Genomic DNA, 18,308 nt, shown 5'->3' on the forward strand with positions numbered 1-18,308 from the left:
ATTTCCAAATTTCCTACAGCTGTTCTTCACCTACAGCACTGACACATTTACCCTCTGGTCCCATATTTAAGATGAGAATTATTGTGAAGCAAGGAGAGGCAAACTGGGCATATCAAATTATGAAGAACTGGAATTCCTTTAAATGACCTTTGAATACCTTATGTCTTTATGTAACACCAAAGAATAGGTAAGCTAGAATCTGCCAGAGAATTTTTGACAGTTGCTAAAGGAGTTTTCTGCTAAAAGCTTCCATTTGAAAACTCAAGTTTGGGTTTTTAGGGAGAGAATGAGAAACAGCAACTGAAAAAGTTAAAAAGAGCTGAAACAAAACGAGAGATGGTTTGTAACTGAAAACTTTTTTTTTTTTTTTTTTTTTTAGGACGCACTCTAGTGGACACACAACAAACTGGAATGAGGATACAAATGTTATGGAAGAATAGATAATGAAAGCCACTGGTTGGAATTAGTGATTAGACTTATTTATTAGCATGTTTAAAGTTGTCTTAAGTAATTAGGCAATATAAACATATGTTATAAGTTATATGTGAAGGCTGAAGTTTCCATAGTAAACATAACAAAAGGACTGAAATAAAAACACTGGCTCAAATGAAAACCTTCATCTATTTATCCAGCTAATCCATTCAAGGCTGGCACAAGAAGTTGCTGTGTATACAACATTAATATATTTTAATTAGATTAATAATGATATTTAGTAGAGATGATCAACACAGTGCAAATTCAGTAATTTTAAGATCTGACTAACCAAAATGAATATACTGACTCCTGCAGCTCGCCTATTATCATGCAGTAATCAGTAAAGATTTTAAATTGTAGAGTAAACAAGTAGTGTCATTAAAAAGTACCTCACAATTTCTGACAGACTGACTACTTTTAGTACATGTTTCTACTAAGCCCTTCCAGTACTTGAAGGGAGCGTGTAAACAGGAGAGGGTATGACTGTTCATGAGGGTGGATAGTGATATGACAAGGGGGAATAGTTTTAAACTGAGACAGGGGAGGTTTAGGTTAGATATTAGGAGGAAGTTTTTCACATAGAGGGTGGTGAGGCTCTGGAACAGGTTGCCCAAGGAGGTTGTGGATGCCCCATCCCTGGAGGCATTCGAGGTCAGGCTGGATGTGGCTCTGGGCAGCCTGGTCTGCTGGTTGGTGACCCTGCACACAGTAGGGGGTTGGAACCAGATGATCATTGTGGTGCTTTTCAACCCAGGCCGTTCTGTGCTTCTATGAAGTCACAGAAAGTTACTTCTTAATGGCATAAATACTCTGATTAAATTTTGCATTTTGTTCCATGTACGAAACTTGCTTCACCTCCTGATACATACAGCGTTCCTTCTTAATATCAGAAACCTTTCAAATTCATGTCAAGTCTTTTCAATCTTTTCTTTTTTTTAACTATATATTCAAATGATGATATTGTAGCCCCTACTCCAAAATAATCTTGATACACAAAATCTGTATCTGTATTAATTTTATTTTACACTTCAGGAATCAACAGGTAATCAGTGAAAAATGTATTTATTTCTTTTATCTCAGTTCCAGTTTTCTTTCTCCAAGTCAGCTGTGCCAGCTACTGTAGTTTAAGAACAGAGAAGAAGCATAGCATGCCAAAATTAACAGGCTTTATAGGAGCACCCAGAAAGCCAAGAAACCAGAACAACAGGTATGTGTATAATCAGTTTTCTATACAAAGTACACTAATTAAGGCATAGCCCTTCAGGGCTAACTAGTAATGAGTAGAAATAGTTTTTACTGCTTTCAGATCAGATGGAACTTTCTTGTTCAAACTCAGTTGCAATCTAAAGACAAAAACAAATATATCAGTTGTAAGCATTAACATTGTAAGCATTAACATTGTACAAAGAAGGAAAAAACCTATAATACAGACTAGTCTTCATTCATAAATAGAAATATGCATTTTTCCATTCAGTTAAATATGATGAAGCCTTATCACTAGTCTGATTCTCAGATTCAGTAAGTTTGGATGATGTGTTAGATCTCTGAGAACAGACTAGTCTCAATGCTAAAGGTGAACGTAGTTTCATTTCATTGATCTATTCTCAATTCATATTTTAATACAAAAATTGTAGCACTGCAAAACCTGCAGTGACATCACCAATGGATTTATGTAATCCAACTTTAGACAACTTCGGGCATGAAAACGTCATGGATGATGCAGAAGACGTGTGACAAGAGAAGGTCATCTGAGCCAACGTGACTTCACCAAGGGCAGATTGTGCCTCACCCATCTGGTGGCCTTCTATGATCAGTGGATAAAGGAAAGGTGGTAGAGATTCATGCACCTAAACTGCTGCAAGGCCTTTGATACGGTCCTGCATCACATTCCTGCCTCTAAATGGGAAAGGTATGGTTTGGATGAGTGGACTGTTCAGTGGATAAGCAATTGGTCGGGTGGTCATTGGCAGAGGGTGGTCTCTGTCCAGGTGGAGGCCCCTCAGAGGTCCATCTTGGGACCAGCACTCCTCATCATTATCAATGACCAGGACGGCACTATCCAGTGCACTCTCTGCAAATCAGCAGGTGACACTAAGCTGAGTGGTGCATTCGATGGAACATAAGTAAGGGATGCCATCCAGAGGGATCTGGACAAGTGTGAGAAGCGGGCCAACATGTACCTAATGAGGTTCAATAAAGCCAGAGTAGGGGCAATCTCAGGTAGAACTGACTGAGAGCTACCCTGGGGAGAAGGACTTGGGGGTTCTGGTGGATGAAAAGCTTGATGCAGTCAGCAGTGTGTGTTTGCAACTCAGAAGGCCAAGTGCATCATGGGCTGCATCAAAAGAGGAGTGGTCACCAGAGTGAGTGAGGTGATAGTTCCTTTCTGCTCCACCCTTGTGGGCCCCATCTGGGGTCCTGCATCTGTGGCAGAGTTGCTGAAACTAGATGGCTTTTAAGGTCCCTTCCCTTAATGGGAACCCAGTTTATGGTTCTTTGATTCATTTGCACTTCTGATTTTGCAATTCATTTATTTAAGGACACAAAGCCTCACGTACAGTTTTTAATATTCAGTTGCCAGAAAACTATAAAAAATAGGGCTAGGTGGGACTTAAAGGTCCCATTACATTTACCTCTTAGCAAAATCAAAATAATTGTGAAAACTTGATCCTAGGTATAGTCATAAATATATTCACAAAGGTATTTGAAGAACCTTTATAAAATAAGTTGTTAATAAAGCAACCCTAAGCTTAAAGCACGTTAATACCACATTTAAGTTCTGAGTTGGAATGAAACTGATAATGTCAGAAAACAAGTGAGCAGATGGCTAAGGTTAATAAAGGAAAAAGGGTTCAAATGTAGTATCCAATCCAGCAAAATTCCAATTCACACTATCGAGACTGTAGCTGAAAAAAGATAGATGCATCAATATTTATCTCCAGTGATGTGCATAAAATGCATCATCTGTTAAACATACTGCCACGTTTACAGTCAGTGATGGTTGATTTATACCCTCTCATGTACTAGCATTATCAAGCACAAAGTGGTAAAAAAAAAAATAAATAAATAAGGTGTAGAAGATGCTTGCATATCACAATTTAGATTCATAGTTGCAGTGCTGTAAGTACTGTTAGGCTGGCACGGGGCTCAGATAACATGATTCCTAGCAGGTCTTTGCTGCACTGAGCGCTGTGTGTGCTTGGTATCTGGTCTTTTACATTAAATAGTTGTTCTGACAACTGTGCAGCAGAGTGCATTCTGCTGCACAAACAATATACTTCAGACCAATCAGAAAAACCTAGGTAATTTCAGTCAGAAGCAAGTCAGTGATTTAGTCCATGTTCTGTATGATACCTGCCCAAAAGGCAAAGTAAGGTTGCTTCCTCTCTGAGAATATTAATACTTCCAGTCGTGACACACAACACCATCGAGGGGCATTTTAAGTCTTGGGGATTTATTCACTCAGCACCACATGGTGGTGTCTCAGACTGCACCAGGCAACAGGCTAAGGACAGCGTGAAGACCGTGGTCAAAATAATATCCCTTAAAATTATAGGAACGAACCAGCAGAGGGTTAACTAGAACAGTCCTAATCGTTGATTTGACAGCAAGCAAATATCCCATAATTAATTATTTGTAATCTCTTTGTTTCCCAACACTTACCTCAGACAGTCCATTCTCATGTAGTTCCTCAACACTGGACAAATTAGGTGCTCCTGCTCTATCTGCAAGTTCAGCTGTCGTCTTTTCATTTTCCCATGGTAATGGAAATATGTTTTCAGTTAAAAGTATTCTGTGTCATGAGTAATCATCTACAGTGGATACTTTAAATACACTAAAACATCTTTTACGTATTAATGTAAAAACAGTACTTCAGATGCACGCCACACGAATGTTAGCGTGTGAATGGGGTCTTTGTATGCCTGTCAAGACTATTTCTTGAGGTTTTCTTTTAAATTACAGGATTCTTTTTTCTTCTATTTATATACGTACATACTTCATACATTACATTTACACTGCCATTTTTCTAGTTATGTGCTATCAGTATTTCAACACAGAGCTCTAAAAATATCTCTAAACTGTTGTGCTCCGTGTAAAGTTGAGAAATATTTCACTATTTCAATATTCCATATTGAAAATTCAAATATAAAACCTAGACTGAAAGGAAGCATTACCCATCCTTTCCTGATGTTTGCTTTTTTTTTTCTTTGTGTTAGTTCAACTTTTGCTTCTAGGTTTCTGCCTTGTGTTCTGTATTTAGTGACTGGCTGGGGGTTGAAACCAGATGATCATTGTGGTCCTTTTCATCCCAGGGTGTTCTATGATTCTATAGTCATAGTGAGGCAGTGGGTGGGGTGTTTCAGCAGTGGCAACAGCAGCAGTGGGTTGCCTCCATTGATGCTGATTTTTACAGTCGTGGCATGCAGGAGTTAGTTCATGGCTGGCAAAAATGCAGGTAATGGTGGCACTGTGTTGAAAAATAGCATTTTGTACCTGTGATTTTGCTCTCATGTAGCATTCTCGTGCACTTTGTTATATGGAAATGAATACCATGGAAATGAGTAGGAGGCTTTTGGAGTGACCTGTGTAGTAGACTTAACAGCAATGATATTTGAAGTCACTTAATGACTCCTCAGTTGCATTTGAACTACAGATGAGATGAAGACCGCTGCAGCAATAGCTATGTCCTCAGCTGTAGGCAGTTTAAATTTATTTGGTTACATAACAAAGACTCAATATATCTTTGCTTCATGTTTAGCAAAACAGACATCTCCAAAAATAAAGGTTTCTGCCTTGTGTTATGTATTTAGTGACTGAATCTGAAAAAGACAGCTGATAAACGATATTTCCAAATCTTTATTAAGCTTTGGCTTAAACCTCGGGATCCTGCTGCTGCAGCTGCATTTTCTCTTCTTCGTTCTGCAGTTTCAACTTCTCCCGTTCTTGTTCCTATCATAAAGAAGACAGCTGAAGATAGCGTACACACTTTTGATACTCATTCCTCACACCCCTTAGTAGTTAATATTTATTACGTCCTATCATTTGGATTAGGCTCTTTGAAGTTTTGCACAGCATGTAGTATTAATTAATCAGATTAATCCATATAGATTCTAGGGGAAAAAAGATAGGTAAGGTAATTAACTACAGAAGACAGTCTACCACTTTTAAGCTACTTTACATATGAATCTTAAGTTAGTTGCTCTTCAGCTTCGACTCTTCATTTTTGGTAACGTCTTACCATGCAGCAGGTAAGTTTTTTTTCCTCAGCTGCCGACTAGTCCTTCATTTATTATTTCCAAAACATGATGTTTAAACACTTGTTATCTTTTTTTTTTTCTAAGTGACTATAATCACTGCAATAGTAGTCATACAATGACTACTATTGTAGGAGAGCTGCAAGTTGCCCCAGCATCACATGCTACTATAATTATGTATTATTATTAACCTGTCGTTGTTCTTCAAATCTCTGTTGTATCATCAGTTCTTCTTCCTTCATTTTTCTTAACATTTCAAGTTCTTCCAGGGCTGCCTGCTGTTCTTTTTCCAGTTCAATCCTTTCCAACGTTCTCTATTTCAGAGGTAACACAAAATCAATTTTAAAAAACAGCAAAACATAAAGAGAGATTAAACGGCATCGATTAGATTGCCATGAAATGGTTTGCCCAAGCTAGATCCACCTTTTTTTCTTCATCTAGAGTTCTCTTGTAATTGTAAATCCAGTTCACCAGGTACTGTATGGGGTCTGCAGGCTGACGCTCCACAACCTCTGCCAGACCCTTTTTTAAGCAATCTCCCAGGCAGCTCTTGAGGTATTCAGATTCCATTTGCACCTACTGACGATAAACCAACAGCCATTCGTTACCAACTGCAGAATTCAGACCACACAGTCTTTGCTCACCTTCCTTCACCCACCCCGCTGCCTTTCCCAATAGGCTGGGGAACAGAATTGGTAACAAACAAACAAACAAATCAGGAGTTTTGGGAGTATTGACTGCATCTCATGCTGAATGCGATGCTAATAATTTCATCGAAGCTAATTTAATCAGGCCATTAATAGGAGAAAATCGTCTAAATACGGAAGCGGTCCCCTCCCGTGCCGTTCCTACCAGCCCGCTCGCACGGCGCGTCCTCCCGCGTTACCAAGCAACCGCACGCCCTGCAGGCGCCCCCCGATCGGAGTAAGCGGCCGGGCGGTGTCGCTGCTGCTCCGCCCGCTGCCTTCGATCGGCCGCCGCCATTTTGCGTCCGCTTCCGCCGGGTCGCGGAAGGTTGTGAGGACACCGCGCATGCGCGCGAGCGAGCGGCCCGTCTGAGGCGATGGCGGGCGGCGGCGGCGTGCCGGCGGAATCCCGCGTGGGGCAAGTGGTATTGCCCGGCGACGTGCTGCTGCCGCCCGCGCACGCCGAGCAGGACCCCGAGCGGTTGCCGCTGGGAATCAGCGCGGCCCCGCGGGGACGACTGCTGTGCGGGCCGGGCCTGCGGCGCTGTGCCGGCGGGCTGCTGGTGACCAAGTGCGGGCTGCTGCGGCACCGGCAGGCGGGCGGCGGGGCGGTGGCGGGCGGCGCCTATTGGGTGGACTCGCAGCAGAAGCGGGTACGGCGGGGCGGCGGGCTGGGAGGGAGAAGGGGGGGTGCCGGAGGGGCGCGCTGACCGCTTGTACCGCTCGCAGTACGTGCCGGTGAAGGGAGACCACGTGATCGGCATCGTGACGGGCAAGGTGGGGGACGTGTTCCGGCTGGATGTGGGCGGCAGCGAGCAGGCCTCGCTGTCCTACCTGGCCTTCGAGGGCGCGACCAAGAGGAACAGGCCTAACGTGCAGGTAACGCTGCCCGGTGTGCGGCCTTTTACCTTAGCAAAAGGTGTTTGTGCCGCTCGCGCGATAATAAGGATTAACGTGGCCCGTGGCAACCTTCATCGAGGTTTTACCGTGGCCCGTGGCAGACCTGATAAAGTACTGCAGTAACAGGCCTGGCTTTTGATGCTCTTAATGTCTGGAGAAAGAGAAACTGAAGTTTGGTACTTTAAAGAGGAACAGTTATTGTGTGCCATATAATTCTGTAATCTTTGGTAGTAGCCTTCCACATTCTAGTGGAGATACGGTTACACATCTTTAGCATTCCTAAAGATGTCTTCAGTAGAAGAGGAGAACACTTCCTATTATAACAGCTCATTTCTCTATCACCATAATTCATTTCTCTGTCACCAGTAATTAATCACCTAATCACAGAATGGCCAGGGTTGGAAGGGACCTCAAGTATCATGAAGCTCCAGCCCCCCTGCCACATGTGGGGCCACCAACCTCCCCATTTAATACCAGAACAGGCTGCCCAGGACCCCATGCAACCTGGCCTTGAACACCTCCAGGGACGAGGCATCCACAACTTCTCTGGGCAACCTGTTCCAGTACCTCACCACTCTCATAGTAAAGAATTTCCCTGAAGATCATCTAGTTCCAATGTCCTGTCATGGGGAGGGTTGCCACCCACTATGCAGATCATACTGATCCTACTGCCCAGGGCCCCATCTAGCTTGATTGTGATTGCTTCCAAGTATGGGGCAGCTACAGCTCTGGGCAGCCTGTGCCAGTGCCTCACTGCCCTCTGAGTAAAGAATCTTTTCCTAACACGTAACCTTTACCTCTCCTCTTTTAGTTCAAAGCCATTCCCCCTTGTCCTATCACTCCTAGGCTATATAAAAAGTCACGCCCTTCAAGTATTGGAAGGCTTCAGTGAGGTCTACCAGGAGCTTTCTCTTGTCCAAGCTAAACAAGTCTAACTCCCTTAACCTTTCTTCACGTGAGACGTGTTTCGGCCCTCCTCTGACTCACTCCAACAGCTCTGCATTCTTGTGACAGGGCCACAGGTTTGGACACAGTACCCGAGATGGGGCCTCATGACGGCAGAGTAAAGGGGAACAGTTATCTTGCTCACCCTACTGGATACCTCTGTTTGGATCCAGCCTAGGATGCTCCTGGCCTTCTGAGCTGCAGATGTACACTGCTGGTTCTTGTCCAGATTTTCATCCAATTAACAACTATTTTGCTGTCTTGGTGCATGTTTATCAATGGGATGTTTCTTACAAATGTGCAGTATGATCTTCACTACTGCTTTTTTGTTTTCTGGTACTGCTTGCTTTAGGTGGGAGATCTTATTTACGGTCAGTTCCTTGTAGCAAATAAAGACATGGAACCAGAGATGGTCTGTATAGACAGCAGTGGAAGAGCAAGTGGAATGGGAGTAATTGGGCAAGATGGCTTCCTCTTTAAAGTTTCCCTAGGTCTGATAAGAAAGTAAGTACTAAGAAATCCAGTTGTGCTAACCTGTAAGTGTTGTGGTTTAACCCAGCAGGTGGCTAAACACCACATAGTCATTTGCTCATCTTCCTCCACACACTCCCCCTGCCTTTCCCAATAGGCTGGAGAAAAACAATTCTGTGCAGCTGAAACTAAGAGAGGAACATTGCATTTTTAGATAGGATATGCATAACTATCTCTAATCCAAGTAGTGTGAACTAGCCAGTAATCAAGCTATGTGGTTGTTCCAGTGCATTGATGCCAATTTTACTGAGTAGAGGATGCGTGTACATTGAGCAGTGCGTGATTATCACAAAATATGAGTTAATAGTGATAAATGATGGTAAAACTTCTTGTTGGTTTGATGCTGAGGGGAGGAAAAGTAGGCATCTGTTCTTTGAAAAGTGGCTATTTCATACCTGGGTTTTGTAAATGATTTGGTTCACGTGTCCTATCATCAGTGTGAACAGGTAAGTTATTTTTCAGCCTTGTTCTCGGTAACTCTTCTGACTAATTAGAAAAACAATTATCAATACACAAGTGCTCTCCTTAGGTGCACGTATTTTGAGAGAAAAACTTAAATTCTGATATGGTATGACTGTTTTGGATGGACATGCAATTTGAATCATCTTACCTTTTGGAGTTGCTTTTGTGATGCCAGTGCTGCAGCTTAGTTGCTGACTGATAATGATGTAATACTTACCAAACACGAGCATTCACTTTTTCCTCTAACTCTTACTGATCTTATTTTACAGACTCTTGGCTCCCAAATGTGAAATAATTCAGGAACTGTCACAGCTGTACCCATTTGAGCTGGTGCTGGGAATGAATGGAAGAATATGGGTAAAAGCAAAAACAGTTCAACAGACTTTAATTATAGTAAATATTTTAGAAGCTTGTGAATATATGACTGCGGAGCAGAGAAAACAAGCGCTTGCCAAACTGCCAGGGAATTGAGTAAAAGAAAATTTGAGCATTTGTGAGAACTGTAGAACACTGTGTTTATTTTTGTATTCACGTTTATATTAAAAGTCGCACTAAATGAAGTCCTAGATGTTTTTGGTGGTTCTTCAATTCCCCTGATGCACTCAGCTGGTTCTACCTTATTTAGGATCACTTGTGATTATGAGACACTGTCCACTGTTGTGGATTTTGACTGGTGTGGAGATGGGCTTGAAAAGCTTCAATTAACTGTGGGTTTTGACATGCAGTTTTCAGTTTTTCCAGAAGAAAACCAGTCAGTTTATAAGCTGGGTATATTTGGTTTTGCTGGTTAATTTTAGACCTTCAAAGAGTACGTGTTAACTTGGGGGAGCTGAGAGCATCCTGTGAATCATCTGTTCTGGTCAGGTGTTCTGTATAAGTAGTGATGGATTGATCTACTGCTATCTTAGAGAATTTGAGAATAGAGACACAGGTGGAGAAATACAAGAAAGGAATTGTAGGGTGTACCTGAGAGTAATTACAGTGTGCTTCAGGCAAGTGATCAGGTACTGCTGAATGCATCGTCCCAGTGGCATTAGAACTTTCCCTGAAAGATAACCTGGCTAATGGTCTTGATGAAACAGAGTTCAGAATATCACTTCAGTATGTACATTTGGGAAACGTAATGGCTAAATGGAGGTGCTATGAGGGCTGCTCTGAAAGTAATGCCTCCTGTTCTATTATTTTGGCCCACCGTGTCAGAGGTTGATGTTGGTATGGCAGTACAAGTTGAATCTTCACTCCAATATTCTGCTACACGTTGTTGCCACATAACAGATGGCAGTATAGGGGCAGCATCTGACATGGAACTGCTTGTGAAGCAAAGATGTGGAATTGAACTCCTTCATGAAAAGAATTTGCACTCATTGCCATTCGTTGATGCTTGCTGAATGTTTATGGGGACCAAAGAGTGGATGTGAGTATGTAGCCCGGAAGGCCAACTATATTCTGAGCTGCATTAAAAAAGGAGCGGCCAGCAGGAAGAGGGAGCTGATTGTACCCCTCTCCTCGGCTCTGGGACCCCCAGTACAGGCAGGACGTGGAGCTCTTGGAGCAGGTCCAGATCATCCACTACGATGATCAGAGGTCGGGAGCACCTCTCCTCTGAGGAAAGGTTGAGGGAACTGGGATTGTTCAGGTTGGAGAAGAGAAGGCTCTGGGGAGACCTCATTGTAGTATTCCAGTACTTGAAGGGAGTGTGTAAACAGGAGGGGAACGACTGTTAAAGTGGGTGGATAGTGATAGGACAAGGGGGAATGATTTTAAATGGTTAAATGTTAAATGGTTTTTCCGGCATTAGGGGGATACAGTGTCATTCTGTTGTATGAATAGTTTGTTTCTGATGTTTTAAGGAAGTTCCCTGGAGTGGTGGTGTAGTTCTTTGACAGCTGCTTTCGTTGGGAGCAGTACTTATATGTATTCATCTAAAAGTCTACAACAATGAAGTTTGCTGTTTTAAGCAATTACCTGGATATGTCTTGTGGTTCTTAAGCTGAATGACTTGATAAGCAGTATTTAATAAATTAGTTTTAATAAATTTAATAAAATGATATAATTTGAGTAAGCCTGCAAACGTCTCTTAATTCCAAATAGAAATGAAATCTTTCCTACTTACTCAGTCTTTTATCCAAAGTTCAGTCCACAGTATTTAATTAAATGTTTCCTAGTCATCTTTCTCATTTAGAAGTTGCTTCTATTCATAGCCACATCTGACTCATCTTTAATATGCTTACTTAGGGCTTCCCCTGATTCAGTAAAACCAAACTTTAATGGTTTCCTTCTGAATTGTAGCCATTAGATTCATAATTCCTTTGTTTCACTGCCCTTTCTCCTTAGTATTTAGGGTACTGTTCATCTGCTTGGTGGATCTTTCTTAAAAAGGCTTTTAGCTTTTCCTGTCTCTTGTGCTCCCAGTTGAAGTGACTTGCACCCACATGCTATAAATACTTTTAAGCTTTTAATGTCTCGAGTGTACGTTACTACACTGTAATAAGGATTTCACTAAATCTGTTCTTCTTTGTTGTCTCCTCAAATTAAACTAAGCAGAGCCCATGGAGGTTTTTTGTTATTAGGAAAAGAAAGAGTCATAATAAAAGTATTTGCCAAATCATATCAGGGAGCTAATTCTAATGGGTTTTGTGAATGGTCTTGAATCATAATGGTAAAACCACAGGAAGTGGGAATGGCACGGATCATTTCCTCAAGAGTTGTGGCTTGAAATGAAATTAGCCTTATCTTCCCCCCTTTTGTCTAAGCAACCTCCCTTCCAGAAGTTTTGAGTTTTAAGCCTAATCTGTATGATAAATGAGCATTCACTGATGGTAAAATTCCGCTTTTTGTGGTGCAAAGTAGCAACTGGTGGCTTTGAAAGTTTTCTACATTATTACTGCTATGTTTTACACCACCTCTTATCATGTCTTACTGCCAATCATAGAACCGTTTGAATTGGAAGGGTCCCTTAAAGGTCACCTACAGCTCGATCAGGTTACTCAGAGCCCTTCCAGCCTGACCTTGAATTTCTCTAAGAATGAGGCATCCACTACCTCTTTCGACATCCTTTTCAGTGCTTCACCACCCTTATTTAATTTTTTTTTTCTTTATATCCAGCCTAAATCTCCCCTCTTGTTCATTTGAAACCTGTTCCCTTTGTCCTGTCAGAACAGACCCTGCTAAAGAGTGTCCGCTTATTTCTTTTGTCTTAAATCTTACTTTTCAATATGTAAAGGTTGTGGAGTGGGCTCTTAGATACTGAAAGGCTGCTATTTTGTCTTCTGCAGCCTTCTCCAGACTGAACAGCCCCAACTCTCTCAGCCTGTCCTTGTAGGGAAGATGTTCCATCCTTTGGATCATTTTTGTAACCCTCCTCTGGATATGCTCCAGCAGATCTGTGTCTCTACTGAGGAATCCACATCTGGATGTAGTATTCCAGCTGAGGTTTCACCAGTGCAGAGTGCAGAGGATGAAAGTTACCAAATTGAAGAAGACTCCAGATGAATGTCAGTATGGACACAGTACATATTCCAAAGATGAGCACAACTGCTTAAAGATCAAGTTCTTATGGAATTAAATGGAAATCATACATTAAAAATAGATGGCTTTGTCTAGGTTGGTGTGTTGCACAGAGCCCAAGAGTAAATGCTAACACAAGCTATAGGTATGTTGTGTTGAAACTCAGCGTGATAGTAAAATATACTTGTTTTACTTTAGCACAAGGAAGTTGCATGTGCAAGTAGTTCAGTGTAATAGGAGGATTAGGAGCTTAACTCTAAGGCTACAGTTAGTGTGGCTGTACCTCTTCTGGATGAGATGTTTACTGTGCCCATCTACTCATTACCACTTTACCAATAGCAATTTTCTGGGACGTGTATTTGATGTCTAGCCAAGTTTTGTCAGAATGACCCAGATGCTTTTCATGGTGGTGGTGGTTTGTTTTTCTAACCCAGTTCTTTAGCAGAAGAGATCATGGAAGTTTTCTCTGAAATTTTACAAACCGAGTGCTGCTCATAGCATAAATTTGTTAGAGAAAGCCCCATTCTCTTCCTTAGTGCTTGAACAATTGATTTTCAGCAACAACTAAACTGTTAAATTAACAGATTATTTTAAGCTTTACAAATTGGCTACCTCCAGATTTAAATGCATATATATATTTAAAAAAATGTTATACCAGTATTGCTAGCTATATGGAACCAACGTGATGAGATTCATTATTTGTCTTTTTTTGTCTCACCCCAATAATTAGTCAATGTAGGACACTCGTATTAGTAATACAAGCAGTCTTGTCCTTACTAGTGACTTGTATGGATTGCAGTATGTTGAGTTACTATTGAAGTCTGTAGCAAGGAATTAAACCTGTCAGTTCTGCCCCAACAACTTACAAGAGAAATAACCGAGAAACACTTTGAGTGCTGGGATTTTAATAGAAGCTAAGTAGTAGCTGTGGGCAGTTAACCTGCACTGGTGTGAAATGGCTGTTTTTCCCAATATCTTGATCTCTGGGAAGTATAGAGTTACTGCTTCTTTTGTTGTATCAACATGGGTGTTTTGGGATGCTCAAGAACTTGATTTTGTCTATAGGACCGAAGCTTGATCACTTTTCTTGTGGTATGATAAGTTAATAGTAACTCTTTTTAATTGACCTTAATGTCCTACCTAGTGTGAGAAAACTTTAAAAAACAGAGCAGAAAAAACAGTACAGTGCTTCAGTAAGCTAGACAAATAAATGATAGGCCATTTAGAATCAGTTTTGCTTTAATGTTACAAACTGATGTAAAAAATATATTCTATTGTAAGATCACAGATATTATTTTCTATGAGCAGTAGATCATCCTGTTGGTAGTACAGGAAAAGGTCTACACTGTGGCAGTTGTTTAGCTTGTACTGAAATTGTGTGTTTCACAATATCTTCACATGTTTCTAATGCTTTAGGTTTGAAGATTTTTTCCTTACTAGGTGAACTTCACTGGCATTTCTTGAGATGATGTGTTATTTTTTTCTCAGTTGTAAATTCCATAATTCCTTATTGTTGTATTTGACTTTCAACTGCGTACTTTACCGTGTCAGATTTAATGGGTTGATTGCATGTTCCTATTTGTTCCTATGAGTGCCTGCTTTTGTGGGATCTGTTTCCTTTATCTCTTGTTTCTGAGCTTGTGCTTCACAGGTTGATGTTTGTTTAGGAGGCCACACCTAGAGAATATTAGTGCTCATAAAGCCAGCGGGAGCCAAAACAGTAGAAAATGGAGGGAGCTGGATGGGTGATAAAACACCAGGTACCTTGAAGAAAACTTGCTTTGGAAGAAAGGTGGTACAAAATGGAGCTCAAAGCAAAGCCTTTCTGGCATCAAGATGCCAGACTGAAGAACACGCAGAATAACTAATGACCTCATCAGCTCTTTCCAAAGGATAGCTAATGTATTACAATAACTGATAGGCTTTTCTGTGATTCAGAATGTTTATTAAGCTATTGCCAAAAAGAGATGTGTATGAGTATCTGTATATCCATTAAGACTTACTAATTCTTACTTCCTGCCAGATTCTGCCAGATGGACAGTGTTGCACCAATCTCTGCCTGGTCTTTCACTGTGAACTGCTCATCTGGGTAAAACGTTTCAAAAGACCTGTAGGCCTTTTGGTTTACTCAGTGACTACTGTACCCTGCTTTAACTGAAGATAACTCTGTGTCCAGTCTGTTTTTATTTGCAAACTGTACAACCTCCAAGCAAGATGACTTCTGCCTGGTCTATTTGAAAACTTTGTCATTCTGCATCTGTATATATAGGCCATCAGAAGGACGGACAGAGGTGAAAAGTTCAAAGTTTTACAAACTGTATTTTTGTACGTGTGCATCTTAATTAGTCCAGACTTAATTAACCTGTAAATCCTTCTACAGACATGGGATCTAGATACTGCCCTAGCCTGTCACTGTGTTGCCATATTGCTTCTGAGATCCCCTATTTCTCGATATAAACGACAATCTTTATGTAAGCCCTTTGTCTAAAAACACCCTTGGTCTAAAGCCGATCTATAGAAGCATGATCCAACAAGAAACATAATTAACTTCTGAAGTAACGCAGAGCTCTGTCATTCTGTACATAAATTGAATGTTTCGTAATGCTACGGTCATGTTTTAGCATAGATACTGATACAGTGCGTGCCAAGGTGGCTTATGTACTGACATGCTGGGGAAATTTAATTGGCTGGTGGACAGTTGGCAGAATTATGCTCTTCATTCTGCAGTTTCTTCACTATGAGAGAGGTGAGGTGATGGAACAGCTGCCCAGAGAGGCTGTGGATGCCCCGTCCATCCCTGGAGGTGTTCAAGGCCAGGTTGGATGAGGCCCTGAGCAGCCTGGTCTGGTATTAACTGTGGAGGTTGGTGGCCCTGCATGTGGTGGGGGGTTGGAGCTTCATGATCCTTGGGATCCTTCCAACCTGGGCCGTTCTATGATTCTGTGAAACTGCTATGCTACTTGATTACGAAAGTAGGAAGAGAAGAATTCAGCATGGTTTTAAAAATCATCATTCGATACCCAAGAACTAGATAGTGTTGGTACCTGCTGCTCTGTGAAATGTTATTTTGTATTAGGGATTTTATTATCCTCTTGTTTCAGATGAAAAATGTGCAAATAAGGTCTGTGTGGACAAACTAAACCAATACAGATCAATCATAATGTGACCTTATCCAGAGGGGAAAATAGAAAAATAAGGGAGTTAACTTCCCATTCAGCTTTCCTGCCAAAACCTCACTATGTTTTCTAAAGTAATGAAGGCAGCGATAGTCGAATGAGGTCGAGGAATGGCTGCTGTTATTCCTCTCACACAACATGGTAACTTTTCATGTCTGGAGACTCAGGAGGAGGTTTTTAGATGACAGCATTTTCATGACGCCATTTGTCTTTCACTTCTATATTAATTAGAAGCATGCATGCATTCAAGCGTTTTCACTGCTTTATGAATCAGGAAGATTTTCCTAAATTTATTCCAAGTGTGCAGGTTCAGATTTTTCTATGTTTTTCTTATTTCAGTAGGGACAAATGAAGGTGGGGTCACTGCTGTGATTAACTGCTCGTTGTTCTTGCTTGATGCTCCTCAGGGGCTCCTCCTTGGAGCAAAGAGTAAATAGGATGTTTTTTGTCTTGTGAAAGCTCTTTTCTCTTGAGAGCACTGACTACCTTTCAACCTGGGGGGAGAAGGGAGGGGAGGCCAGCTGCCAGACTGTTAGAGGTGTAATGTGCAGCAGTATCATTGAGGAAAGAATTGTTTTTTTTGTTTGGCGTGGTGACAAAAATAATGGAACTGCAATTCCAACATTGCTAAATGTTGGTAACTGGAACCTCAATCATAAAAATTGGAAGAATGGAATGTGGACAGTCTGTAGAAGTTAGGTTTTTAATTATTTGATGACAGTTGAACATGTTACAAGGGTGGTTTGTGATAGGACAAGGGGGGAGGTTAAACTGAGACAGGGGAGGTTTAGGTTAGATATTAGGAGGAAGTTTATCACGCAGAGAGTTGGTGAGGCACTGGAACAGGTTGCCCAAGGAGGTTGTGGATGCCCCATCCCTGGAGGCAGTCAAGGCCAGGCTGGATGTGGCTCTGGGCAGCCTGGTCTGCTGGTTGGCGACCCTGCACACAGCAGGGGGTTGGAACTGGATGATCATTGTGGTCCTTTTCAACACAGGACATTCTGTGATTCTGTGTTTGTCCATTACACTTTTAACATGATGCTGTTTTCCTGAAGACCACTCTGGCACAACAGCAGAAATGCATGAATTCTGGTATTGATTTTATTTAACAAACAATGAGAAAGCCATTTCAGTGTATTGTGATTGGGTATGGCAGAGCACCTACCTGAGCTGGTTTAGGAGCCAAAGTGGAGAGGTTTTTTGCTCTCATGAATTCCTTGCATTTCCAAAGAAATGCAGCTCCAAACCCAACAGTCCTCCAGGTTCCTCAGCTCCTTCAAGAAATCAGTAGTGCTGTTCCTGCTTCGAATTTTTCTTAGGCTTTTCCTTATTTTTAGTTGCCATTAACCACATCTGGGTGACTTCCCTGAGCACTGTGATGCAGAAGGGGCTCTGTCCTGTGGGATGATTGGATGGTGAGGTGCTGGAACAGCTGTCCAGAGAGGTTGTGGATGCCCTGTCCATCCCTGGAGGTGTTCAAGGCCAGGTTGGATGAGGCCCTGAGCAGCCTAGTATACTGTTGGATATGGGGGGTGGCGGCCCTGCCTGCAGCGGGGGGTTGGAACGTGCTGACCCCTGAGGTCCCTTCCTACCCAAGCCGTTGTGTGATTCTGTGATGCTGCTGTCCAGGGCTGCTTTGCACGCAGGCAGTACAGTGCAGCACCCTTCAGACACAGTGTGATATGGGGCCTACTGCCTTTCCTCTTTATGTTTTGGTATATGGCTGCCAGCGCTGGAACCCTGAAGAGATAGGCCTCAGAGCTGCTGACTGGAGGGCTGCCCAATGACCACGAGCAACAGAGGAGCAGCTTGCTCATTAGGTGATGCTGTGACACGTTATTGGCAGGCTGATCTGGGCAAGTATGTTCTTGAATGAGATGTATATGTAAGCATTTTAAGTGCCCCGTTAATCAAATGCTTGAATGATAAGGTCACTGCATTCTCGGGCTTTGCTCATGTTCTTTTTTTTTCTGCCTTAAACATATTTAAACTACGTATTTGGGGCTTTCCCTCTGGTTCGTCAGAAGCCAATAAAACCCTACCGAGGACAAGAAGGGATTAAGGATGGAGCAGGAGCTCTCCAAGCTTTCGCTAGCGGCCTGAGGCGGGCGAACCCCGCAGCACGTGGTCAGTGGGCGGCCGGGGGGCGGTGCCAGGCGGCGGCACGGAGCGTCGGCGGCCGCGTGAGTGTGGGGTCGGGGGCTGCCGGGGGGCCGGGGCGGCAGTGCGGGCGCCCTGCGATGGCTGCGGGGCCGCTCCGAGCGGCGGGCGACGCGGGAGAGTGCTGATGTCAGCCCTGGCGGGAGGCGCCGCCGCGGCCTTGTGACCTTGCGCTGCCCCTCGGGGGGTGAGGAGGGAGCGGGAGGTTGCGC

At 42.5% G+C, this 18,308-nt stretch overlaps 2 protein-coding genes across 2 annotated transcripts; one reads left to right on the forward strand and one right to left on the reverse strand.

The window, feature by feature from the left end:
- Window positions 1–1,781: 1,781 nt before the first annotated feature.
- On the reverse strand, window positions 1,782–7,164 carry LOC306946774 (DPY30 domain-containing protein 1-like; the record flags this gene model as incomplete). Its single annotated transcript, XM_079535876.1, has 6 exons — window positions 7,119–7,164; window positions 6,153–6,305; window positions 5,921–6,043; window positions 5,353–5,424; window positions 4,138–4,230; window positions 1,782–1,817 (listed from the first exon to the last, which is right to left on the reverse strand). The coding sequence occupies exons 2-6, from the start codon at window positions 6,297–6,299 to the stop codon at window positions 1,782–1,784; spliced, it is 471 nt and encodes a 156-aa protein (XP_079392002.1). The 5' UTR covers window positions 6,300–6,305; window positions 7,119–7,164.
- EXOSC3 (exosome component 3) lies at window positions 6,793–9,748 on the forward strand (the record flags this gene model as incomplete). Its single annotated transcript, XM_079536586.1, has 4 exons — window positions 6,793–7,068; window positions 7,145–7,294; window positions 8,613–8,764; window positions 9,523–9,748. The coding sequence occupies 4 exons, from the start codon at window positions 6,793–6,795 to the stop codon at window positions 9,722–9,724; spliced, it is 780 nt and encodes a 259-aa protein (XP_079392712.1). The 3' UTR covers window positions 9,725–9,748.
- Window positions 9,749–18,308: the final 8,560 nt, after the last annotated feature.

The sequence above is a fragment of the Tetrao urogallus genome (assembly GCF_951394365.1).
Source record: "Tetrao urogallus genome assembly, chromosome: 5".
Taxonomy (NCBI): domain Eukaryota; kingdom Metazoa; phylum Chordata; class Aves; order Galliformes; family Phasianidae; genus Tetrao; species Tetrao urogallus.